This window comes from Aedes albopictus, chromosome 1, assembly GCF_035046485.1.
Source record: "Aedes albopictus strain Foshan chromosome 1, AalbF5, whole genome shotgun sequence".
Lineage (NCBI taxonomy): Eukaryota > Metazoa > Arthropoda > Insecta > Diptera > Culicidae > Aedes > Aedes albopictus.
This window is the reverse complement of record NC_085136.1, coordinates 281138054-281165211: the sequence shown is the minus strand read 5'-3', so window position 1 is coordinate 281165211 and position 27158 is coordinate 281138054. Positions and strand designations below refer to the sequence as shown.

Below are 27158 nucleotides of genomic sequence, written 5' to 3'. Positions count from 1 at the left end.
ACGATGAGATGGTGAAGCTTTTTGCGATGGTGCAGCAAAACCATTCGGTTGGTTGGTTGCTCTTTCTCCGGGGAGTAGATGTGTTTAATTTTTCGCAAATTTTGAAATGGAAACTGTGCTCGTGAAAGTGGAAACGATATAGGATGAGTGCCCTTTTTTCTTTTGTTGAAAGAATGGAGTTTCAAAGTTTGTTCCCGACAAATGAGGTACGAGGTTTAGTGTTTCTCCGGACGTTTCTGTGCGACGATTGCGTTTAACGCCTACAAGGTGACGAAAAAGAAAAATCAACCCATTGAATGGCCATTCGTAGCACTTCTTCCAGAACAGCCTTCATTATTATTATTTTGAACTGGTTGATTTCATCCGCAGAGCACCGGTATGGTATATGTAGGCGACTCCAATCCCTTGAACCACCTCTGGATCGCATCTGAACAAGCCATTCTACGGGTCCACGCGCCACCTCTTCTGTAGATCCAAGACGATGTGGGTGATATCCCCATGGCGCCTGCCAACCCAACTATCTACCCTCGGGATCAACCAACTTGTGGATCCCTCTTCCTTTGGTGGAACTGTCCCACGCGCGGGCTGCCATTTGACAATGGAGGCCAATCTGGAAGTCCTGCGTATGCCTCTTGTGTCGCGCATTTCGAAGCACTCTTCCCTGATAAGGATACCGATAGGCACGATACCAGCGATGATGCAGAGTGCATCGTCTGACACGGTACGGTACGCGCTCGCAACCCTCAGGAACATTAGCCTATAAGTACGTTTCAGCTTACCACACGGTAGCTTTCGGTACTTAGCGCCGTGCCCTAAGCTGGGCCGCCTTAGCATGGACATAGCGATACTAGCCAGAAGATTGCGCTTACTGGCAATTGGCATACAGTGCAGAGCTATTAGACGTTATCCGGGACAGTGCAGGCGTAATCAACGTGGCTACCGAAGGTGAGCTTATCGTCGATCATCGCACCCAAGTGTTTGACGGAGTGCTTTGAAGTGATAGTGTAATCGGCCCTACACTGATCACCGCTTGCTGCTCCGACTTTCGGTTGTTCACAACCACCACCTCGGTTTTGTTATGAGCCAACTCTAGTTTCCTGGATCTCATTCACGCCTCCACAACATTGATCGAGTGGGCAGTAGTCAACTCCACTTCTTTTATCGATTCACCGTCGATTTCCAGTGTAATGTCGTCAGCGAAGCCTCCACCGGGTACTCTAACCTCAACACCTCGTCATCCATGACATTCCATAACATCGGACCCAGGATGGAACCTTGCAGGACTCCTGAGCAGGCTTGTCCGCACTGAGCGCATGAAAATTCTGCTCTTTGGATTTACACCATGAAGCACATCATAAATTAGAAATCTTTTCATCTTATCAGATAGAAGAATGTTGAAATATTGTAAATGTCATTTCGAACTGTCGAAAAACCGCACCGCAGAGCCACACGGAGCGCGCAAAGAGATTTTCACCCGGGTGAAAACACTCCGGTGAATTTCACTTTGAACGGCCCGTGCGGCGCTGCGGTGCAGTTTTTTGACAGTTTGAAATGACATTTAGAATATTTCAACATCCTTCTATCTGATAAGATGAAAAGATTTCGAATTTGTGATGTGCTTAATGGTGTAAATCCAAAGAGCAAAATTTTTATGCGCTCAGTGCGGACAAGCCTGCTCCTGAGGTTATGTGAAGGCACGTCCGACCCACCTCCGTGTCGTAGACTAGTACACGATTCTGAAAATAACTTCCGAGAATCTTGTACAGGTACTCCGGTATCCCCAGACGCAAGAGCGCATCGGCAATAGCAGACCAGCTGGCGCTATTAAACGCATTCCTTACATCCAGAGTCACTACCGCGCAGAAGCGGATTCCCCTCCTCTTAGGCTCGAGTGCTTTCTCGGCGGTTTTTGTAACCGACAAGATAGCGGTGGACCTCCTCTTCCGGAAGCCGTACTGGTTGCTCGAAAGACTATTTTCGCCCTCCGTGAACCTCAACATTCTATTGAATAGATCTTTTCGAGCACCTTCCCCGCCGTGTTAATCAAGCCAGACGCAGGAGCGCATCGTCAATAGCCGCCAAACTGGCGCTTTTGAACGCGTTCCATCTTAGATGAACAAAAGTGAGTCTACGTAGTTTATGAACAGCGCCAAAGTATTTGGATTGTTCAGTCTTGATGACAAGTCCGTCAACCTTCTCAAGCTAGGCACCGGAACTCCTTCGATTCTTAGCGCAGGTGACCCTAAGCTCCTGCACTTCCTGCGGTTTCTACATCTTCCGCTAAACTATGGGCCAAGGAGCGTCCTCACCCTAATCCGCCCAAACTTGTGGTTGCTGAGGACCAATCAGTGGGCACAACCCCCTCTTCCCTTCGATCCGGCGCGGACCGACCTTTTCAGGCCCACCCTTCTTAGCTTTAGAGGATGCCTGATTGGCGGCTTACCTGCATTACTGCCGGCTGTCGGTGTTAACAATCGCCTGGTCTTGCGGGCGCCGTCTTTTTTTTCCTTCTAAACCATAGGGGGATAATCTGCTAAACAGACACCCTAACAGAAGATTAGGGTAGTGTAGGTCTGAGGCCGTCTTCTACAACAAAAGTAAAAGCCAGGACTACTCTCTCCTCGTACCCACTAAACCATTCCTATGGTCGTCAAACCCTACGTCCCTCCGGAACCACCAAGAAGGTATTGCTTCAGAGAGGGGCTAGTGCATATCGCACCCTCAAGGTTAGCTGCGTAGCCTAGCAGCAACGAACATCGATGACTCGCTCTGGAGAGTCCATCACGGTAGCATGCTGGCGCTTAGCCAGTTTCCCGAGTGGTCCTCGCCACTCCCTTTGTCCTCAGAAGGCGGGCAAGGTCAACCCCGCCCGCGCCCAACTGCTTTGCAGACATCAAGAACTGATGCCCACGTGCAACCCGATCTGACCTGCTGAAGGCAAGGGTATCACTACCCTTTAGGCCCTATCAGCTGCACCAGAAGGTTGCTGACAGCAAGGTCTCCACTTGCCACGACCCTTGCCGGGGACTTTTTTCCAATCGCGGGCTCGGATCCAACCCAGTAGACCGACGCCATGACAGCACCGCTGCCGGGACTTCCTCTCCGCGGCCATTTAATCGCTGTAAGGGTCGATCTCGACCGCAGGGCACCGGTATGACCTACGAAGCCGACTCCGAAGCCCTGGACCACCTCTTGTATTGCATCTGGACTAGCTACTCTCCGAGACCACGCGCCGCCTCCTCTGTAGCTCCCAGACGATATGGGTGATAGCCGTTGGAACGGCGTTCCAGCCAAACTCATCCCTACACATCCTCTGGATCAAGTTGTCCGGGTTTGTGTCCTCACCGCATGTGGCAAGCATGCGGTCACGCATTGTGCGAAAACACGGGCACACGAACAAAACGTGTTCCGCCGTTTCCTCTAAGACATTGCACACTGGGCATTCGGGAGAATCCGTATGCCCGAAACGGTCTAGATACTGTCGGAAGCAACCATGACCTGTAAGGACCTGGGTCAGGTGGAATGAAACTTCCCCATGGCGCCTAATAATCCAACTATCTACCCTCGGTATCAACCTATGGGTCCACCTTCCTTTGGTGGAACTGTCCCAAGCGCGCTGCCATTTGACCATAGAGGCCATCCTGGCAGTCCTGCGTATGCCTCTTGGGCCGCGCATTTCGAAGCACTCTATGTCCTCACTGATAAGAATGCTGATAGGCACCATACCAGTAATGACGCAGAGAGCGTGGTGTGACAGTACGTTATGCGCTCGCAACCCTCAGGCACATAAGCCTGTAAGTACTTTCCAGCTTCCGTCGGTAGCATTCAGTACTTAACGCGGTGCCCCACGCCGGGCCGCCATACCTAAGTATGGACGTAGCAACACTAGCCAGAAGCTTGCGATTACTGGCGTACACCGCAGAGCTATTGGACATCATCCGGGACAGTACCGCAATAGCTGTGGATGCTCTTTTACAGGCATAATCGACGTGGCTACCGAAAGTAAGCTTATCGTCGCGTCGATCATCACACCCAAGTGTTTGACGGAGCGCTTTGACAGGATAGTGCACTCTCCTACACTGATCTCCGTCTGCTGCTCCGACTTCAGGTTATTAACATCCGTCACCTCTGTCTGTGGTGAGCCAGCTCCAGTTTCCTGGACCGCATCCACGCCTCCACAACTTTGATCGAGTGGTTGGTAGTCAACTTTACCTCCTCAATCGTTTCACCGTAGACTTCGAGCGTAATGTCGTCGGCAAACCCGACAATCACCACTCCCACTGGGTACTCTAACCTCAACACTTCGTCGTACATGACATTCCATAACACCGGACCCAGGATGGAACCTTGTGGGACTCCTGAGGTTATGTGAAAGCACATCCGACCCACCTCCGTGTCGTAAACTAGTACTTGATTCTGAAAGTAACTTTCGAGAATCTTGTACAGTTACTCCGGTATCCCCAGACGCATAAGCGCATCGGCAATAGCAGACCAGCTGGCGCTATTATACGCATTCCTTACATCCAGAGTCACTACCGCGCAAAAGCGAGTTCCTCTTAGGCTCGAGTGCTTTCTCGTCGGTTTTTGTAACCGACAAGATAGCGTCTACGGTGGACCTCTCCTTCCGGAAGCCGTACTGGTGGCTCGAAAGACCATTTACGCCCTCGGTGAACCTCAACATTCTTTTGAGGATGATCTTTTCGAGCACCTTCTCCGCCGTGTCAATCAAGCATATTGGTCTATATGCCGACGGGTCTCCGGGTGGTTTCCCCGCCTTTGGCAATAGTACCAGGCTCTGCCTCTTCCAAGCTTCTGGGAAAACTCCCTCGTCCAGGCAATAGCTACAGCTTCTGCAATAGCTACTTTTAAGGCCAGGTTCGGAGCTCTTTCCGGACCTGGGGCCTTACCTACGCTAAGGGACTTAGCTATCCCCGCAAGTTCCACATCGGTGACCCTCTCCTCATCGCCAGCCCCTGTCCCCGGCTTTCCTACGAAAGGAGGCCAAGAACTAGGATCATGACACGGAAAAAGTCCTCCAATGATCCCCTCCAACATCTCTGGAGATTGCTCTGTAGGAGCCATCACACCTCTCGTCTTGGCCATAACGATCCTGTAGGCGTCACCCCACGGGTTCGTATTGGCACTCTGACAGAGACCCTCAAAGCAGGCCTTTTTGCTTGCTCTTATCTCGGTCTTCAGCGCGGCTTTTGCAGCGGCGAACACCATCCGCCGTTCGTTTCGCTCTTCTTCTGATCGTGCTCACTGCATCCGCCGCCTAGCCCGTAGGCAGGCACGGCGCAGGTCCGCAATCGCGTCGGTCCACCAGTAAGCCGGTGGCCTCCCATTTCTAGGGTGGACTCGCCTAGGCATGGTCGCATCACACGCACGTGAGAGCACCGCTACCAGCATGTTGGCGTCTAAACCAAGTAAGTTTCGCTCACGGCGGAGCTCCTACCTAAATAAATACCCCTCCGTCAAAGTATGATGTCTTGCACCTGCGAGGGCTTGACCTTGGCCTACCCGCCGCTTCTTCTACTCGCTGCCTGCTGTTGTTGTAGTCGATACTGTAGCGAACCGCCAGGTGGTCGCTGTGAGTGTAGCCATCATCTACTCTCCAGTTCGAACAACTTGTTAAGCCAGGACTACAAAAGATCGCGTCAATAATTGACTCCGCTCCAATTCGACTATAGGTACTCTTGGTACCGACATTAGCTAAGTCGACATTTAAGATGGCCAGTGTATCTAGCAGGATCTGACCCCGCTGGTTCGTGAAACGGCTTCCCCATTCCACAGCCCAGGCATTAAAGTCACCCGCTATTACCACCGGCCTTCGCCCTGTTAGCACGGTCGTTAAGCGGTCCAGCATTTGCGTGAACCGCTCGATCGGCCACCGCGGAGGCGTATAACAGCTACAGAACAAGACCCCGTTTTCTTTGGCGACCACGAAGCCCTCATAGGTAGTAGACACCAACTCCTGGACGGGGTATTCACCCGTCGCCGCTATTTTTCTGGACCGCTTTCCGCTATGATGGCGATATCCGTCTCCCGCTCAGAAACAGTTTTGGACATGAATGCCAACTTATCTGGTAAAGCGTCTTTAATAACCGGTACTGGTACCGATCAGGCTAAGGCTGGGGTGGCCTCTGTTGTACATAGTAGCCGCCTCCATTCCACTCGGTCCATGGCTGTTTGTCTCCAGTTCCGCACTCTGCGTAGGGTCCGCAGATCGTCCTCCACTTGGTCGACCCACCTAGCTCGCTGCGCTCCACGTCTTCTTGTACCGGTCGGATGACTCTCGAGAACCATTTTAGTCGGGTTGTTATCCGACATCCTGATGACGTGATCCGCCCACCGTAGCCTCCCGATTTTCGCGGTATGGACGATGGTTGGTTCTCCCAGCAGCTGATGCAGCTCGTGGTTCATTCGCCTTCTCCAAGTCCCGTCTTCCATCTGCACTCCGCCGTAGATGGTACGCAACACCTTCCGTTCGAAAACTTCAAGGGCTCGTTGGTCCTCTGCACGTAGGGTCCATGTTTCGTGCCCATAGAGGACGACCGGTCAAATCAGCGTTTTGTAAATAAATTCGGGGTGGCGGGTGTGGTGATTCCTCCCTGGAGCCCTTTGCCATCATGTAATGACTAATCCGATTCGCCTGGCTTCACTCTTGTGTCGGATGTACGTTTCCGCCATCCTCTCAAATTTACGGGCTAAAATATCTTCAGCGAAACTAAGCAGCTGAACGGACTTCGTGAAAATCATTCCCCTCGTATTTATCATAATTACTCTCCTAATTACACCCTCTAAAGCAATGTTGAACAGCAAGCACAAAAGGCCATCACCTTGCCGTAACCCTCTGCGAGATTCAAAGGGACTCAAGAGTGTCCCTGATACTTGAACTACACACATCACACGATCCATCGTCGCCTTGATCAATCGTATCAGTTTATCCGGGAATAATCTGCCATAGCTGTTCTCGATCGATTTGAAATCCATGAACAAGTAATGTGTGGGCACGTTGTATTCGCGGCATTTCTGGAACAACTGGCGGATGGTGAACATCTGGTCCGTTGTAGCGAGTTCACCCATTAATCCAGCCTGATATTGCCCCACGAACTCTCTTGCATTGGGTGATAGACGGCGGCATAAAATTTGAGAGAGTATCTTGTAGGCAGCGCTCAGTAGTGTGATCGCGCGGTAGTTCCCGCAATCCAACTTGTCGCCCTTTTTGTAGATGGGACATACGATACCTTCCATCCATTCCTCCGGTAATACTTCCTCCTCCCAAATCTTGGTAATGACCCAGTGTAGTGCTCTAATCAGTGCTTGTCCACCGTATTTTAGAAGCTCGCTTGGTAGTTGATCTGCTCCAGCGGCTTTGTTGTTTTTCAACCGGCCAACCTCCTCCTCAATCTCTTGGAGGTCAGGGGCCGGAAGTCTTTCGTCCTGTGTACATACTCCTAGATCTGTTATCACGCCACTTTCGGTACTTGCAACGTCACCATTGAGGTGCTCATCGTAATACTGCCGCCACCTCACGCTCGTGAGAATATTTCCGAGATTATCTCGGAGCATGTCAGCTTGTGGCACAAAGCCTCTGCGCGAGCGGTTCAGCTTCTCGTAGAACTTTCGTGTGTCCTTAGCGCGGTACAGCTCTTCCATCGCTTCGCGATCTCGTTCTTGCTGCTGGCGCTTCTTCATCCGGAAGACTGAGTTCTGCCTGTTCCGCGCCTGTCTGTAACGTGCCTCATTCGCTCTCGTACGGTGCTGCAGCATTCTCGCCCATGCTGTATTCTTCTCGTTTTTCAACTGTTAACATTCGCCGTCGTACCAGTCGTTTCTGTGATTCGTGAAGCCTAGTGCTGTAGCCGAGGTACTACCTATGGCAGATCGGATGTCCCTCCAACCATATTCAAGTGTAGCTGCGCCAAGCTGCTCTTCCGTTGGTAGGGCCTCTGCTAACTGCTGCGCGTAGTCTTGAGCCACTTCTACGTTACGAAGTTGCTCGATGTTGAGCCGCGGCGTTCGACTTCGACGCGTGGTGATAACTGTCGAAAGTTTTGAGCGCATGCATACAGCGACTAAGTAGTGATCCGAATCTATATTCGCACTGCGGTATGTGCGGACGTTGGTTATATCAGAGAAGAATTTACCGTCGATTAGAACATGGTCGATTTAGTTTTCTGTTTGATGGTCGGGTGATCTCCAGGTGGCTTTGTCGATATCTTTGCGGGGGAAGAAGGTGCTACGGACTACCATACCACGTGAGGCTGCAAAGTTTTGGTTACCCAAACTACTCTGGAATTAATTTTCTTAAGATCTACGACATCTACCATCGTTTGTGTTCACTTTGTTCAAGAAATTTATTCACGTCGATGTCCATTAGGCCTCGCAATGCTACGAGCAACTCGATATTGTGGTAGTTGGACATTCCGTGAAATACAAATGGCACCTAATACACTTTAAAGTTTGGGTTACGATATCTACATACTGTATCATGCTGTAAGCCTCAGTGCACTACTATAATGTTTTTGGTGCATTCATGGGATATTTCAGGCTTTCCAAACTATTCTGGGATTAGGACTTTCGAGGTCTACAGGCTCTACTCTTGTTTCTCTTCACTCCATCGGCATAATTCTTTAACGATTGTGTCTGTTGCACCTCCTTATATTACGAGTATGTATCTCTATGTTTTGCTATGTGGGTGTGCACTGGCATACAAATGGACCCAATGTGTTTTGAAGTAAGGGTCGCAATATCTGTAAATCTTGGGATATTTTTATTGTAGCGAATTCTCACGGAATACAAACTACACTACTATTATAGCCCCATAGTGCAATTCTGATAACTTAGCAACATTCACTTGGTAGAAAAACTTGTAATTAGAAGGCACGAAATTTTGCTAATTGGCAAATCGAGAGTTGAAATTTGTGAAAAAAATCGCGTTCTGGTGGGATTCGAACCCACGACTCCGTATTCGCTAGACCGGTCTTGCGTAAAATGCCAGTAAAATGGGCAATATGTATCATTGTATTCAATTGGTAATCTAGGTAATCCAAACTATTCTGGAATTGGGATCTTTAAGTCCTGGAAGCTCTACTTTTATATCCCATTACTTTAACGGTGTAGTTCCTGCAAAAAAACCTTCAGAAATTCCTCCAAGACTTTCGCCAAGAATTCCTCAAAGAATCCTCCAAGAATTTCAGCAAATAATTCCATCATGAAATCCAGAAATTCTTACAAGAATCCTTTCTAGAATTCCTTCAAGAACTCCACCAGATTTTTTTCCAAGAATTTTGCCGGATATTCCACTTAAATTTCTGGCAAGAATTCCGCAAAGAATCCCTCTAGGTATTCCATCAAGAATCTCCTTCAAAGAAATTCTCAAAGCATTCCTCCAAGAATTTCTCCAGCAATTTTTTCAAGAATCCTTCTAGGAATTTCTCCGAAAATTCTTCAAAGATTTTCTCTAAGAATTCTTCAAGGAATATCTCCAGAAATTCATCAAAGAATTTCTACAGAAACCTGCACGCAATCCTCTAGAAATTTTCCCCAAAATTACTCCAAGGATTCATCCGAGAATACTTTCAAGCATTTCTCTAGAAATTCCTCCAATTCGTGAATAAATTTTTCAAGAAATTTCTACAGAAATTACTTCAGAAAATCCTCTAGGAATTTCTCCAGGGATTTTCTAAGAATTTTTTTCATGAATTACTCCAAAAATTCCTCCATGAATACCCCCAGGATCATTAGGTAAACCTTGAGAAATTCCTCACGAAAATACTCCTGGGACTACTCTAAGAATTCGTCTAAGAAATTCAGTAATTCCTCCAAAACGTTCTTAAAAACTTACGCCAAAAATTTATCCCGAAATTACTCCAGGAACTTCAGGAATTTCTTAATATTTTTTTCTTGTAATTCCACCAGGATATCCTCTAGAAATTCCACCACGAAGTTCTCCACAATTTCGTCCAGCAATTCCTCTTATAATATCTTCAGGAGTTCTCCCAAGAATTCTCCAGAAATTCCACCAAAAATTCTTCAAGGAATTTCTCCAAGACATCTGCCTAGAATTCTTCCAAGAATCCCTCCAGGAATTCCTCCTAAACTTTCTACATGATCTTGCCCAAGAATTTCACCTGGGATCACTCTAAGACTTTTGCCAAAAATCCCTTTAAGAATTTCGCCAGAAATGCCTACAGGGATTTTTTCAAGAAATTCCTTTAATAACTCATTCAAAATATCATCAAGAAATTCCTTCGTGAACTCCTCCAAGATAATTCAGGAAACCTCAAGAATTTCCTCAAGAAAATATTCCTGGTACAACTCCAGGGATTCCCCCGAGAATTCCCTCAGGGAATCCTCCAGGAACTGCTCCGAGACTTCTTCCAAGAATTCCTTCAAGAATTTCTCAATGAATTACTATAAGAATTCCTCAGAAATATTCTCCAAAAAAATCCTCCAGATTTTTTTTTAAAGAATTTCTCCAGATGTTTCTCATAAACTTCTGCTACGAATTCCTCCAAGGAACTCAAATGAGAATTCCTCCAAGAGCTGCTCCAATTATTCTGTCGAAAAAATCCTCTAAGAATCCCTACATGAATTTGGCCAGGAATTTCTTTATAAGTCCTTCTAGGAATACCGCCAGAAATTTTTCAATAAATAACTTTAGGAATTCTTTCAGGAAATCCTTCAGGAATTCCTCCAGAAATGGATACAAGAATCACCCCAGGAATTCGTCCAACAATTCCTTCACATAATACTCCAAGAATACCTCTAGGAATTCCTCCAAGACATCCACACAGAATTCCTCCAACATTTTCTTCCAGAATTCTCTTCTATGAATTCGTTCAGGAATACCGCCAAGACTTCTTTCAAGAATTCCACCAAGGATCCCTCTAGAAATTCCTCCCGGAATTTCTTGATGGATTCTTTTAGGAATACCTTAGGGAAATATTTCAGGAATTCTTGAAGAATTCCTACAAGAATACTTCCCGGAATTTATTCAAGAATTTCTTGAACAAATTTCTGGAGAAACTCCTGGAATATTTTGTGGAAGAATGCATGTTGGATTTTTAAAGAATTTCATAGAAAAAAATCTTAGAGGAATTTCTGAAAGATTTCCATGAGTAATTCCTGGGAGAACTTTTAAATTTCAAATTCCTGGAGTATTTCCTGTAAGAATTCTTGAAATAATGTCTGGAAGAATTCCTAAAATAATTCCTGGAGGAATTCACGCGAGGAATAATTAAAGTATTTCTCAGAACAATTCCTGAAGTAACAATTTCTGTAGAAATTCCTTTCCTGGGGGAATTGCTGGATTCTAGAATAATTCTTGGAGAAATTTCTAGGAAATTTCTTGTAGGAATTCTTGGAATATATCCCGAAACCATTCCTACAGTAATTCCTGTAGTAATTCTAGGAGAAATTTGTAGAGTTATGCCTAGAGAAATTCTTGGAGTAATTCCTGGGGGAATTCCTGCAACAATTCTGGAAGGAATTCCTGAAATATTTGCTGGTGAAATTTCTGGAATATATCCTGGAGGAATTCCTGAAGGAACCCGTGGAGAAAACTCTGGAGAAATCCTTGGCGGAATTTGTGGAAGAATCCCTAGAGGATTTCCTGAAGAAATCCCTGTATAATAGTTGTTGGGAGAAATCCTGGATGAATTCCTGAATGAGCTCTGGAGGAATTACTGGATGAGTCCATGGAGGAATCCCTGAAAGAATTTATAGAGGAATTACTGGAGGAATCACTAGAAGAATCCCTGGAAGAAATTCCTGGGGAAATTCCTGGAGGAATCCCTGGGTAACTTCCTGGAGGAATTCCAGGAAAAATTTCTGGAAGAACCCTTGAGAAAATTCTGAAGGAGTTTTCAGAGAACTTCTAGGAAAATCCTTAAGGACTCCCGAGGAATTCTCGGGAAACTCCCGTGGAATCGTGGAGTTTCAGAGGCACTCCTGAAGGAATTCAAGAGGAACGCCTGGAGGAACTCTTAGGTAATATCCAATACTCCAAAACACAAAATCAATGGCCTATTCCATGGTTTCCCAAACTCTGGGTCACGACCCCCCAGGGAGATTGCCGGCCTTCATCCAGGGGGTCGTGAGGGACAGTAAACTATTTTACTGTAACAGACAACAAATGAGGGAATTTTTATGGGGGGTCGCGAAAACTACGTCTGCTGGCAAAAGGGGGTCGCACGACCTGAAAGTTTGGGAACCTATGGCCTTTTCCAATCCTCAGAAAAAAAATACGAATAACGACCCGAAACGTGTGATCAGAGTGAAATATAACGTTTTAGCTGGTCTTCTGACTGCAAAGGGCGAAAATCATACCATATAAATTTTCACAGTCAATAGCCCCCAAACTACTGGTTTTTTTTTTAATTATCGTACAAATTGGTACCAAGGTTCTCTGAGAGAGGAATCCGTGAAGAAACTCCAGGAGGAATTTCGCAAAGATGCCCTGACGGAATCCTGGAAAAAAGTTCTTGGAGAAATGACACAAGAAATCTTTTAAGAATTTCACAAGGAACTCTTCGAGGAAATACAGATAGAACTCCTAAAGTAGTAAAAATTAGAATTCCTGGTGGAATTTCGAAAAATCTGGAGGAAACCCAAAAGAAAATTTGGGAAGAATTTCATAACAAAAAACCCGCTTGAAATTTCTGGATGGCTGTCAGAAGGTTCGAGATTTCAGAAGAAACTGCTGAAGGAACTTCTGGAAGTGTGGAGTGTGAACAATGATTAGTGACATTCCCCTCTAGTGTCCTTCCCCTAGCAAGCGTCGGTAACAGCAATCATCATGACGAGGTGGGCAGTGTGTGTGATGCTACCTTATTGAGGAGTGGAGCTTCGGCGGAGCAAGTCGCCTGCATCGCGAGATTCCGTAAGTGATTAAACTGGAGTTTGCTTAGATGGCTGGGAACTAATTGCTCCGGTGAGTTACGCAATATTCACAGGAAGGATCTCAGAAAGAGCTCCTGGAGGAAACTCAAAAGAAAGATTATTCAAAAGGAGGATTCCCAGAAGAAACTCTTTGAGGAATCACAGAAGGAACTCTTGGAGAAATCCGAGAGGAATCCAAGAAGGAGGGATTGTGAAAATACGGGTATCTAAAAGGGAATCCGAGAAACTTCGTAAGAATTTCAATATGCAATCCTGAAGGATTCCTCCATAAAAAAAAAACTTTAGGATTTGTAGAAGAAATACCTGGAACCTCCGAAGGCACATCTGGAGGAATCGAGGATAGATATATAGGAGGAATACTAAAAAGAATTCTATAATCTCAAAAGACACTGCAATAGGCAAACTATACATACTCGCTGGTATTTTTGAGTGGCTGAAGTTCATCCAATAGCCCATCAGAATTTCGCTCTGAGAATCAAGAGCACTCCTCCTTGAAGTCTCATAATTCAATTGGAACCCTAGTCAAGTCCAGAAACTTGGATTCTTTTCAGAAACCCAAAAGCCCGAATCGTAGACAACAGGGCAGGAAACGTCAGAGCTTTTGTTAATTTTCTCATAGCAACAGCAGCGTGCGAGGGGCACATTTAATTGGCTCCGTAGCTTAAAGGTAAAGTAGCACCCATATAAGGAATAGAAAGTCGCGAGTTCGATCACCACCGGGGAACGGGGATTTTTTTTGCAATTCATATTTCAAATTGACCTTCGAGCCCGTGTTTCTCTTGTGCTGATTACATGGACATGGACCTCAAGCGTTTCAACACCTTAGAAACAAGTACAAAGGGTCAAATATTCACTGCACTTAGGGGAGACTGAGGAGACTTGATCCCTGGGGAGACTTGTTCCCCCCATATTTGCTCGGAATCAAAAACATTTTTCTCTTAGCATATTTTTTCCAAAGCTACTCCTGAACAAACGACTATGTTTTGGCTACAAGTGATTTCGATTGTACATTGCATTATTTTTTAACGGCTGATGGTTTGTTTTCAGTCCTTCAGAAATCTTTTAGGCGATTCCGAAAAATCTCAATAACTTTGTGAAAATTGAACCAAATCGTGTCAAAATTTAACAGCACACAGTTTAAATAAAATACTTCCAAACTTATTAATCCAAATAAGGTTGTTGTTAACATATTTTAATAAATTCAGCTTAGTATACACAACAGTGACATGGGGAGACATGATCCCTCGAGGATTACACACACATTATGCATGTGAAAAATAAAATTCTATTCGGAAGCCTCTATTTACTTGAAATTCTAGTCTATTGAACGATAAAATGTGTCAGATAATTATAACTTTAGTACAAACCAAGAAAAGGGGGATCAAGTCTCCCCGTTTTGAAAATACGGCATATCCTTAAAAATTTAAGGAAATCTTACAATTTCAAACACTCCATATTCATCGAAAATACAAGAAAACTCGAAAATAAAATGAATAGGAAGACTCTGGAATTATTATCCCTTTTAATAAATCATGTGCTCAAAGGGGGATCAAGTGTCACCCATTTTTGAAAAATACATCATAAGACATGCCTCCATAAAAACACAGTTTTGAAAACTTTAACAATAATTTGAAGGCCTTCTGTTGTGTATTAACTTGCTATAGATGTTTACCTGCCATTTTGTACGGAAATCGGATCTAGTTTTGTGTTTTTTCTTGAAGTTTCAGGTAAATTAAGAAAAAGGGATCAAGTCTCCCCAGTCTCCCCTACCGAAAATTTTGGAAGGTTTGGCATTCAATCGAGCCCCACACACACATCCTGGGAACGGGAGATGAAAAAGGAAGGCAAATTACTCCCTCCCCCACTCTTGTTCAGGTATATCGTTATTTCGCCCTGAATAATAAATGAGCCGGAGCCAAATCGGATAGCCTTTTTATCGCCCTTTATGAGGTGAATTGTGTTTTTGTTGCCACCATTTTGTTCTCCTCCCCCCCCCCTTGTTCAGAAAGGCGGCGGAAGGTAAAATACGGAAAACATCGTCTGTTATGCGGAAGGAACCCATTTGCCGTTGGGTTGGGAGGTTGTAACACTTCAGCCGGCACGCTTCTCGGTTTCCGTGCACAAGAAGAACGGGTTTCAAGCATCACATCGTCGTCGTCGTCGTCGACTGGTCTTAATTCTGATGAGCGCCAAAGCCAAAACCAAACTACAAAGTACAAAGGGAGTAAATTTCCGAGAATGAGCCATCGCATTAGGGCTCGGGATGGAGTTGCTTAGAAGAGGAAGGATCTCGTAGTCAAGAGGGAAAATGCTGTGCTGGTAAAGGGATAGCCACCCGGAAGGACCGTGATTAGATGGGAACGAATCAACATTTCAAATTATGACATCTGTTGTTGTGTCGTCCACTCTCACAACAGCCAGCCGGCAGGATCAAAGCCGAAGTGGGGAATAACACCACCGGTCCTAGGGAGCGGAAGGCTTTGTGTGAAAACTTTTCCAATTTGGGTAAATCGCTTCAAAAAGGATTGAGGTTCACCGGACGGACGAACTGGCTAGCTGTAACCGAGGAGGCAGCAGCCATCGCCAAGCATCATCAGGCAGGTTGAATCTTTCGGATTGCTGCAATCTAATATTGGGTAGAGTAAAGCCAGAAAATCGTTTTCGCAATCGATCGACCTTGAAGAATTGGGATAGACTTACTTAGAGTTTATGAAGCTTGATGCCATTACTCTCGATTCCGGATGGAACGTAATAACCATATACTGTCTATCGGAATCGATTCCAATCGAAATTATGCTGATACCATGGAAAAGCCAATCATGGGCCTTGATATCACTACCAACGTACTTACATGAGACGGAATGTTTGACGTCACATAATCACAATCATTTTTGGATATACATAATTCAACAAGTAGATATAAATTCAAGCTAACCAAATAACAGAATAACAGAATAACAGAATAACAGAATAACAGAATAACAGAATAACAGAATAACAGAATAACAGAATAACAGAATAACAGAATAACAGAATAACAGAATAACAGAATAACAGAATAACAGAATAACAGAATAACAGAATAACAGAATAACAGAATAACAGAATAACAGAATAACAGAATAACAGAATAACAGAATAACAGAATAACAGAATAACAGAATAACAGAATAACAGAATAACAGAATAACAGAATAACAGAATAACAGAATAACAGAATAACAGAATAACAGAATAACAGAATAACAGAATAACAGAATAACAGAATAACAGAATAACAGAATAACAGAATAACAGAATAACAGAATAACAGAATAACAGAATAACAGAATAACAGAATAACAGAATAACAGAATAACAGAATAACAGAATAACAGAATAACAGAATAACAGAATAACAGAATAACAGAATAACAGAATAACAGAATAACAGAATAACAGAATAACAGAATAACAGAATAACAGAATAACAGAATAACAGAATAACAGAATAACAGAATAACAGAATAACAGAATAACAGAATAACAGAATAACAGAATAACAGAATAACAGAATAACAGAATAACAGAATAACAGAATAACAGAATAACAGAATAACAGAATAACAGAATAACAGAATAACAGAATAACAGAATAACAGAATAACAGAATAACAGAATAACAGAATAACAGAATAACAGAATAACAGAATAACAGAATAACAGAATAACAGAATAACATAATAACAGAATAACACAATAACAGAATAACAGAAAGTATGGTACGCAAATACACTGCTATTTGTAGCTAGCGTGCAGTTAAATTAGGGGATTTAGGAATGTTGTACCTCAAAGCTACCTCTCCCGGCAAATTATGGTTTATAACTTCAAGCTTAATATTTGGTGAAAATGTTCGCGAAATGATGCGATTTGCTTTCGACAACGAATACGTTTTCACCCTTCCTTGCTTTATCAAACCCACCTTCGGTACGAAAAGTACACGAATAGACTCGAAGCTGATCAGCATTGCTAGATGTTCCTTTTCGCCGTTGTTAAGCTGTTGCGTTCCAGCCAAGCCTGTCTTTTCATTGCTTTCGATGCTTTTTGATGAGCTTATACGAGGCATCATAGGCTGGAAACTTTATTGATATGGTGTCGGTACTTGAGAATGTTGCTTCTGTGTGCATGTCGAGCTGTCGTGTCGTTGCTTCTAAAACCAACCCATTCAGTGTAGTTCAGCTGTTTGGGCGGGCATGTGGCGCCTCTGACAGATGTGTGCAAAATCGTTTGTGAGTTTCATCATATTTGTTTTGTCACCTCTTTGCCTCTGGTCATTGCTCAGCAATGTACAGTTCAATCGCACGCGATAAAAATACAATTGATAATTTGATTGATCACTCGTGAGGTGATAATTTGCATCAATGTATATAACTTTTGAGTTCATGGCAGCAACGCACTCTAGATTCATTTCATTGCGTGTTTGATGAATTTCTTCCCATATCATCCAAATTTCAAAGTGATTTCAAACTCATGACCCAGATGACACAGGAAATTCCTGACTTTAGCAAAATTCTTCAGTGGTTGTATTGCCCTCCAACGGTGAACATTAATCAAATCCACCTGACGCTAGCGTGTATTTGCACTTTTCCACTACTTGATGCAGCATAGTTTAGACGTAGAAGAACGAAAACAAAATTTCTCAAATAAATGCTTAACGGTATACAAAAAACCCTAATTAATCCACCTAGCGGTGATGGTGCCTTTCTCGTGCTTTCGAAAACACATTCCAACACAACTCAAGTGACATTACATACGTTTAACAGAAACCCATTTCATTTATGGTCTGAAACTGCTTTCCTGCTAACCGTTCATCAGGTTACCGGAAATGCCGCTGTTTGATGTGTCGCATGAATGAGTTATGTTCAATTTTATATTTGGCCACTTCCGGCGGGACACCCAGAACTGGTTCCGGAACACTACCAGTTTAGATATGGTCTTACACTGTTTTCCTGCTAACCGTTCATCAGATTATCGAAAATGCCGTGGTTTGATGTGTTGCATGCATGGCACAGTGGGGAAAAACCGACCCAAAAAGGCACCTAATTATTGCGGCTGATTGCGATCTTTGAAGTCCATCTTTTCCGAATGGAAAAATGTCAAGGAATCGATTGGTGATAGTTTCATTCACCGGAATTGAGTGTAAGTGTCCATTTTGCCCCATTTTCCCTAAAAAACACTGTTTTTCTTAATTAAATAAAGGTTTTAACTGATTGCGGCTAACCAACCATTTTTTTATTGATGCAGAATTGACAGGTGCATTCTATGGGGCATACCTCGTTCTGTGTCTTTGACTGGAAGTGCCCATTTTTCCGCACTATCCCCCAAAAATACTGTTTTTCTGGACTAAAAAATAGTTTCAACTGATTGCGGCTAACCAACCATTTTTTTTCTTGGTGTAGAATTGACAGGTGTATTATATGGGACATACCTTGATTTGTGTCACTGACTGAAAGTGCCCATTTTGCCTCATTTTCCCCTAAAATACTGTTTTTCTGAATTAAAATATAGTTTCAACTGACTGTGGCCAACCAACCAATTTTTACCTGATGTAGAACTAACCGGCGCATACTTTAGGGTGCACTTCGATATATGTCATTGACTGGAATGCCCATTTTGCCTCATTTTCCCTGAAAAATACTGTTTTTCTGAATTAAAAATTAGTAGGGTCTTGTACCATTTGGGCAGGTGTACCTATTTTGGGCACTTGCCGCTATAACTAAGTCAATTTTAATCCGATTGATTTGAAATTTTGTCCAGAGTTAGGCACGTACAGTATCTAACTCTGTACAAAAATTCTAATCAATCGGTTTGAAATTGACTTAGTTATAGCGACAAGTGCCCAAAATAGGTACACCTGCCCAAATGGTACAATACCCTATCAACTGATTGCTGCTTACCTACCATTTTTTTCTCGATGCAGAATTGACAGGTACATTTCATGAGGCTCACCTCGATCCGTGTCTTTGACTGGAAGTGCCCATTTTGCTCCATTTCCCCCTAAAAATACTGTTTTTCTGGATTAAAAAATAGTTTTAACTGTTGCGGCTAACCAACCAATTTTTACCTGATGTAGAATTAACCCGCGCATACTTTGGGTCACACCTGTGTCATTAGCATACCTTGGGTCATATCTGTGTCATTAGCCACAATCAGTTGATACAATTGTTTAATTCAGAAAAATAGTATTTTAGGGGAAGATAAGGCAAAATGGGTACTTTCAGTCAATGACACAGATCAAGGTGTGACCCAAAGTATGCGTCGGTTAATTTTACATCAGGTAAAAATTGGTTGGTTAGCCGCAACAGTTAAAACTATTTTTTAATCCAGAAAAACAGTGTTTTTAGGGGAAAATGGGGCGAAATGGGCACTTCCAGTCAATGACACGGATCGAGGTGAGCCTCATGAAATGTACCTGTCAAATCTGCATCGAGAAAAAAATGGTTGGTAAGCAGCAATCAGTTGATACTAATTTTTAATTCAGAAAAACAGTATTTTTCGGGGAAAATGAGGCAAAATGGGCACTTCCAGTCAATGACATATATCGAAGTGCACCCTAAAGTATGCGCCGGTTAGTTTTACATCAGGTAAAAATTGGTTGGTTGGCCACAGTCAGTTGAAACTATATTTTAATTCAGAAAAACAGTATTTTAGGGGAAAATGAGGCAAAATGGGCACTTTCAGTCAATGACACAAATCAAGGTATGTCCCATAGAATACACCTGTCAATTCTACATCAAGAAAAAAATGGTTGGTTAGCCGCAATCAGTTGAAACTATTTTTTAGTCCAGAAAAACAGTATTTTTGGGGGATAGTGGGGAAAAATGGGCACTTCCAGTCAAAGACACAGAACGAGGTATGCCCCATAGAATGCACCTGTCAATTCTGCATCAATAAAAAAATGGTTGGTTAGCCGCAATCAGTTAAAACCTTTATTTAATTAAGAAAAACAGTGTTTTTTAGGGAAAATGGGGCAAAATGGACACTTACACTCAATTCCGGTGAATGAAACTATCACCAATCGATTCCTTGACATTTTTCCATTCGGAAAAGATGGACTTCAAAGATCGCAATCAGCCGCAATAATTAGGTGCCTTTTTGGGTCGGTTTTTCCCCACTGTGCATGGGTTTGATTCTCTTTTATATTTAGCCACTTCCGGCGGGACATCCGGAACCGGTTCCGGAACATTACCGGCTCAGATATGATCTGACACTATTTTCCTGCTAACCGTTCATCAGGTTACCGAAAATGCCACTGTTTGATGTGTCGCAACGAATGAGTTATGTTCAATTTTATATTTGGCCACTTCCGGCGGGACACCCAGAACCGGTTCCGGAACACTACTAGTTCAGATATGGTCTTATACTGGTTTCATTCTAACCGTTCACCAGATTATCGAAAATGCCGTGGTTTGATGTGTCGCACGCATGGGTTTGGTTCTCTTTTACATATGGCCACTTCCGGCGGGACATCCGGAACCGGTTCCGGAACACTACCGGTTCAGATATGGTCTGAAATTATATTTCTGCTTACCATTTATCAGATGATCGAAAATGCCGTGGTATGATATGTAGCATGCGTGGGTTTGTTGCATTTTCATGTCTGGCACCTCCCAGGGGTACCGGTCCGGAACACCTAAATGGCCATAACTCCGGAACGGCTGGACCGATCTGAACCATTTTCAATAGGAAACAATGGGACTATATGCCGCGTCGAATGAACCATCGGTCATTAAAATCGGTTGAAGTTTACTGCCAAAAAGTGATGTGAGTTTTTTGTACACACACATACACACATACACACGCACGCACACACATACACACACACACACACACACACACACACACACACACACACACACACACACACACACACACACACACACACACACACACACACACACACACACACACACACACACACACACACACACACACACACACACACACACACACACACACACACACACACACACACACACAGACATCATCTCAATTCGTCGAGCTGAGTCGATTGGTATATGTGACTCGACCCTCCGGGCCTTCTATCAAAAAGTCATTTTTGGAGTGAACATATAGCCTTTCCAGTACACTTAGTGTACGAGAAAGGCAAAAAACAATCTTTGAAGGAGAATTCCTGAAGAAGTCCTGAATAATTCTTGGAGGAATTTAAAAAAATCCGAATTAATTCTTGATTGAATCCTTGGATAAATTCCTGAAGGATTCCTTTTTGGAATTTCAATTTGAAAGTTCTTGGAGGATGCTCTGCTGGGGTATTTTAAGAATGTTATGGAATTTTTACGGAGCAATTTCTGGAGGAAATTTCTAGGAAATGCCCGAATTTATCCCAATATTGTTGGAGGATGAATTTGACAATACATCTTTGAATTTCTAAGGAATTTTTGAAGAAAATTTTGAAAAAAATATTAAAGAAATTCTTGGGAAGATTCCTGAAGTAATCCCTTCAGAAATACAAGATATAAAACTTTGGAGGAAATTCCGAAACAATATTTGATAGAACTTCTGAAATTCTTGAAGTTACATTTGCATATGGAGGAGCTCTATCAGAAATTTTTGTGACAATCCTTGGAGGAGTCTTTGCAGACAAAATTGAAGGGATTACTGCTGCCATTCTTGAAGGAACTATTGAAAGTACATTAGGAGGAACTCTTTAATAAATCTTTTAAATTATTTGATAAGTAATCTGAGCAATAACTAGTGAATTTATACTTGATTAAATGTTACAGAAATTCTTAAAGAATATCCTGCAGGATTTTTGGAAGATTTTCAGAAGGATTTCTTAGTGAAGGCCTGAGAAGACTCTTTGGACAAAATTCTAAAGGAGTCCGTATAAAAATCCTGATAAAACTCTTTGGAGGACCTTTTGTGATAATTTCTAGGAAAATGTTCGGAGGTTACGGCTTTCAGTCTTGGAAGGAATAACTCAAAAGTTCCTAAAACAGTCTCTGAGAAAATTGTTGGAGCAACCATTGAATGAAGTTCTACAAAAATAGTCGAGTCTGGTCGAGGTAAGGAGAAAAGTGAACAAGCTCTGCGAGTTGCCAAAGACAAACGCAATGTGTATTTAAAGATTAAGAAGCTGGTGATGAACATCAAGTCTGCTCTTTTAGTTCCGGAACGTGAGAAGATGGAGTTAAGAGTGAAACAGACGAGAGGTCTCTGCTGGAAGCCAAAGAACGAGCTAGAACAGTCTCCGGAATACTAGCCATCTCTAAGCAGCAGAAGATGAAGTCCCGAAGAAGCAAGCATGAGAATGCCAGAAATCGGGTAGATGATGGATTGGGGCACTGTAGACATCCAGCAGCAAGAAGCAAAAGAAGGAAGAAGAAAAGCAAACATAAGCAGAAAGAACTTTGTCTGCCTCCAAAGGAGAAGGAAAAGAGCGATGCGTTTATGATCATAGCGAACGAAAAGACGACGTACGCTGCGCTTTAAAGAAGATTGAGCGGGGACCCGGGGCTGAAAGAGTTAGGCGAGATCATGGTTAAGACCAGTCGCACACAAAAAAAAAGAGATGCTGTTCCAGCTCAAGGCGGCCGGCAATTGAATGCAAGAGTACATAGTCTGCTTGCAGCTCTGGCGCAGTTGGATGTAAAACTGCGCAATATAGAAACAGTCAGCACATCCCGAAAAGACTGTCGCGAACCCACCATCGACGTTACGTTCTGTATTCTATCGAGGATAAAAGATATGAACTGGAGGGTGAGCAGAAGTGGAAGATGAAGGACTTCGACGAGGGGGCTTTTATCGAGGCACTTCGGCGAAACAGCAGCGATGCGGCACACCTTGACACCTTGACCTTGAGAGTTGGCCGTAGCGTAAGCAAAGGCATGTGATACGGCAATTCCGAAGAAGATAGAAAGACGTCCAGTTTACTGGTGGAATTCGATGACGCTCAGTATCCTCCGTAACTCGCCTCAGAGCCGGCTTCAGAGAGCACGAACTGTTGCCGACAGAGAAAAGCACAGGAGTTGCCTTTAAACGAGGTTCCTAGCTGTGTTAGACGAACTCTTACAAGGAGCTGTGTCAGGAAACTGACGCTAACCCCTGAGAAAATGCCAACTACATTGTAGAAATGTGCTCAGACCAACTGAATGGTAATGTAGAGGATTTATATCCAAGACACAATACAACAATGCGTCCACCTACGCCGTACAGCATAGGCGATGCGGAGTTTACTGCAAATCGACTGGTCTTTAATGAGAAGCTCGTTATCGTGACGAAAGAACTTCCCAGTCCGGATGATGTGCCTTAATGGCTTAAAAGGCAGTGATTCTGGAGTATTCAGATATGTTCAGGTCACTGTTGCAGACATGTCCGAAGGATGGTAATTTTCCAAATATATGGATGCTTAGCTTAGCTTAGCTTAGACTGACTGCACATATCTATGGTTGCTACTCCGTGATTGACCCAAATATATGGATGGTCAAAAAACTGGTGCTACTGCCAAAACCTGGGAAGCAGACGGCATCGTTTAGGCCTATGTGGCCTGTTGGATGTGCTTTAAAACCTGTAGATGGTCATCCTTGAAAGGTTGACGGAATGTGCCGAAAGTGAGAGGAGGCTATCAACGGTAGATGTAAATCAGCTGAAAAGGTGTTCAAACAGAGAAGATCCATTCCTGACAACGTCGTCATAACGGATACAGGCGAAACAATTGAAGAAGTAGAAATGCTTTTGTCCAGATCTATTAAAATCGTCGTGCTTACTTTACTTTTTTTGTCTGCGAAATGGCGGCAATGGCGGTCAATTCAGTAGTGAGAATTATGCCAAACGAAAGCAAACCAAGAACCAGTTAGAGACGTCCTCTGGCACAAATGTTGCAACGGCAATATTCAAGTATGGAGTGCTCGTTTAAGCAATGGAGACAAAAATGAAGAGAAGCAGTGGGAAGCTAAACAGTTTGTTTCGACCAATGGCAATGCGAGTCACGAGCGCCTACAGAACAATTTCGTCGGCGACTGTATGCATTAACGCTTGGATGTTGCCCATCTGCATCATCCTTGAGAAAGAAGTCGAGTTCTATCAGCGAAGGAACGCTGGAAATGCGAGAACATCAGCTAGAGCCTCATTGGCTAAGTGGCAGAAAATGCAAGACCCACCGACTTATCCCAAATGTGTCAGCGTGGACGAACAGGAAGCTCGGAGAGGATAACTTCCATCTAACGTAGTCTCTGTTCGAACACGGCTGTTTCTGGAAGTACATGTTCCGGTTTGGGCAACCGGCTTTTTCTCTTTGTCCGGAATGTGTGAACGTGGAGGGGACACCGGAGCTCATCGTCTTCGAATGTGTTAGGTTCACAAAGATGCGCTGTAACATGCGTGGCGTGACGGTCGACAACATTGTTGCAAAAATGTGTGTCGCGAGGAAGACACACAGAACGCTTCTGTCAACAGAGTAGTAACGGATATGGTGTCTGTAATGCAGACGTAGTGACGCGAGGACCCATGCGCGCCAGACCACAATCGGAAGAGGCTTGATTCATCGCCGGGGACTTGACCGCATAGTCCGTAACATAGTACTTGTTCTCGATCGTCGGACCATCGGTGAACTAGAAATCTACCACCAACCAGAATCACCGGATCTACCTTGGAACCTGCCTGATCGGGTGAACTTGCGGAAAAGTACCGGAGCTTGGTCGACGGGGAGGGTACAACATGTGTCCGATCGCTAAATGACGTATGTCCTTGGTGCCGGTGGGCTCTAATAACATAGATGTAGCGTGCTCGTAGCACATAACAGCTTTCTATGAAGTAATATTGTATAGTAATGTTGGAGAAGATAGTGATGGAGTGAACATCTCCAGGATGATGTACCTGTTGTTCTTAAGAATATAAAACCATAACTATTAGGACCCGTATAGCCGAAGCGATAAACACGCGGGTATTCGGAAAGACCATGATGAGAATCATAGCGTATAAAAGTCCAGGAACTTTTCGTCAAAGAAATTTCCTTAACTATCTTGGTCTTTGAGTAACTTTGTGCCTGCCAGATGCTGTACATATCATGCAAAATGGTCATTGGCAGAGGAATCTTTCAGTTAATAAGCGTGGAAGTGCTAATAGAATATATGAGAAGCATGCTTTAACGCCAATAAGAATTAGATGAGTTATGTAAGTTTTCTCTCCAAAATCAATGTTTGTACTGAAGTAACAGCGTTTCGATGCAACTTAATTATACGAGGAAAGCTTAACGTATGAACTACAGTAAATATTGCATCTCACCTGAGTCTGTGACACGCAGATGCACCCCACCGGGCACCGCTTGACGGAGAACTGCTCACAGTCGTGAAATCGCCATAGGACTCCGATGAACACCAACACGCGCCAGACGACGTTCATAGCTTTTCCTGGTTACCAGCAGAGGTTCGGCTGCCTACTGGTTCAGAGAGGGGATGGATGGGTGGGAAGGGGTATGATTCCGTCGGTGTCGGGAACTTATCTACTGCGGTGTTTTCTACGAGAGTTCTTCTAGGATAGGTTCAATTATCTCCTCCGAGTTTTCGATCAGTGAAGATTATCTGCAATTGAATAGAGAATAGAAGTGATACCATTAGAACCCTCAGTCACAATCTTCGGATTTAGTGAAATCGAACGAAAGAAGTTACTTAAGCTACCACTATGGGGTATGAGTGCAAACTGCACCGGATAATAATCATAATGAATAACTTTTCCCATTCATACAAACATTGTTTTGCACATTATCACATTCAAAACCACACAATTAACAAAAGTACGCTTTAGTATTTCGTTTGCAGCTGGCACTCTATCTCTAATAACGCAAAGCGGTTGTCCGGCATTCTTGCAGCATACCCTGCCCACCATATCCTTCCGACTATGGCCACCTTCTGGAACTGGATGTAAAAGATTGTCCTCAACACTCGTTGCTTGTATGCTCCATCTCTAATACCTACAGGTCCTCTTCGAGTGTGGCCCTGGTCCCATGAATGCATGGAATATTTTGCATTCTTTCCAAATAACGGACACCTATGCAATTTCCAGGAAATTCCCTGAAGAGATACTTCTCCTTTTGAGCACATTTGTAGTGTTTATGACCTGCATTACCATACACTTCTACTCCAGCATTCTAGTATATTTCAATTTTGGGGTTCAGTCGCCCTCAAGAGAATTCATTTCACCTTAGTCTTCCCTGTTAACACAGCGAAATGCAAACGAGTTTCGATTCGCGCGTATCTGCTCAACTCGGAATAATTTTCTTTTCTTCGTCAAGCACGTTCCCCAAAAATCTACATTCCGACACTTTTTCGAAACTTGTAGGTACACCCGTTCATCGCTTACGGCTTCTTTTGTCCATTGCATTTCCGGGACGTGTAGATATCATCAGCGACAACTACCTAGTAGTACCTAGTCTAGTAGAAGGTACGATGACGACGACGCTATGACGCCTCGGAAGAACACGACTTTGTTCCCGCCACCTCCACCACACCGCGTCGGTACAACTTCGTTTGTATTTATTCAAATTCATTTCTCAACCCCTTCCAAGCAAGTTCCCCAGTTCCGTTGGCGAGTAGCACCAAGACGGTGATGATGAGGACAACGCCAGCGTCGTCATCGTCGCCGTCGTCTTCATCGGACCGTGCTCGTTAACGAGTCCAAAAGCAAGCTCCGCCGCGAATCCCCACTACTTTTCATCGCGCAGTCGAACACCCGCGGCGTCGCGTCCAGGACAATAATGTAGAGACGGCGTGGCATAGCATGGCTCTGGCTGCCCGGAGTTTCATCTTTCGGTTGGCCGGTTCTCGGGAGCGAGTGAAGAAGTTTAAATTAAATTGGAACTCTGTCAACATTTTCATCGCTTGTCGTCGTCATTGCCGCCGGGAGGGATTCGTCATTGGGTGGTTTCGGTTGAAGGTGCTGAGACCGATGGCGATGGCGTGGTGCTATTGCGCCAATTTTTGTGGAGTAGTCGCGGTCTTCGTCGTGCGAGAAGTGGTTCCCAGCGAATTATTGACTGGGTTGCAATTGATTATGTTGAAATCGTGTGACTTCATATTGCTAAATTGGAATGTAGGTCACCATTTGTTATATTCATATTCCACACTACTACTATGGGGCTGTCCATAAACCACGTGGTCATTTTTTTGGGACTTCTCAACCCACACCCCCCCCCCCCCCCACCCCGCGTGGTCATTAGTCCATACAAAAATTTTTTTTCGTCCATACAAAATGGT

General features: G+C 43.9%; 1 protein-coding gene across 1 annotated transcript in view; it reads right to left on the bottom strand.

Moving 5' to 3' along the window:
- Positions 1 to 25470, bottom strand: part of LOC109398451 (chondroadherin) — a 35458-nt gene extending 9988 nt beyond the window's left edge. The window contains exon 1 of the mRNA XM_019670808.3: positions 25192 to 25470. Coding sequence (XP_019526353.2) covers positions 25192 to 25308 — 117 coding nt within the window. The 5' untranslated portion in view covers positions 25309 to 25470. The remainder of the gene's footprint in view (positions 1 to 25191) is intronic.
- Positions 25471 to 27158: the final 1688 nt, after the last annotated feature.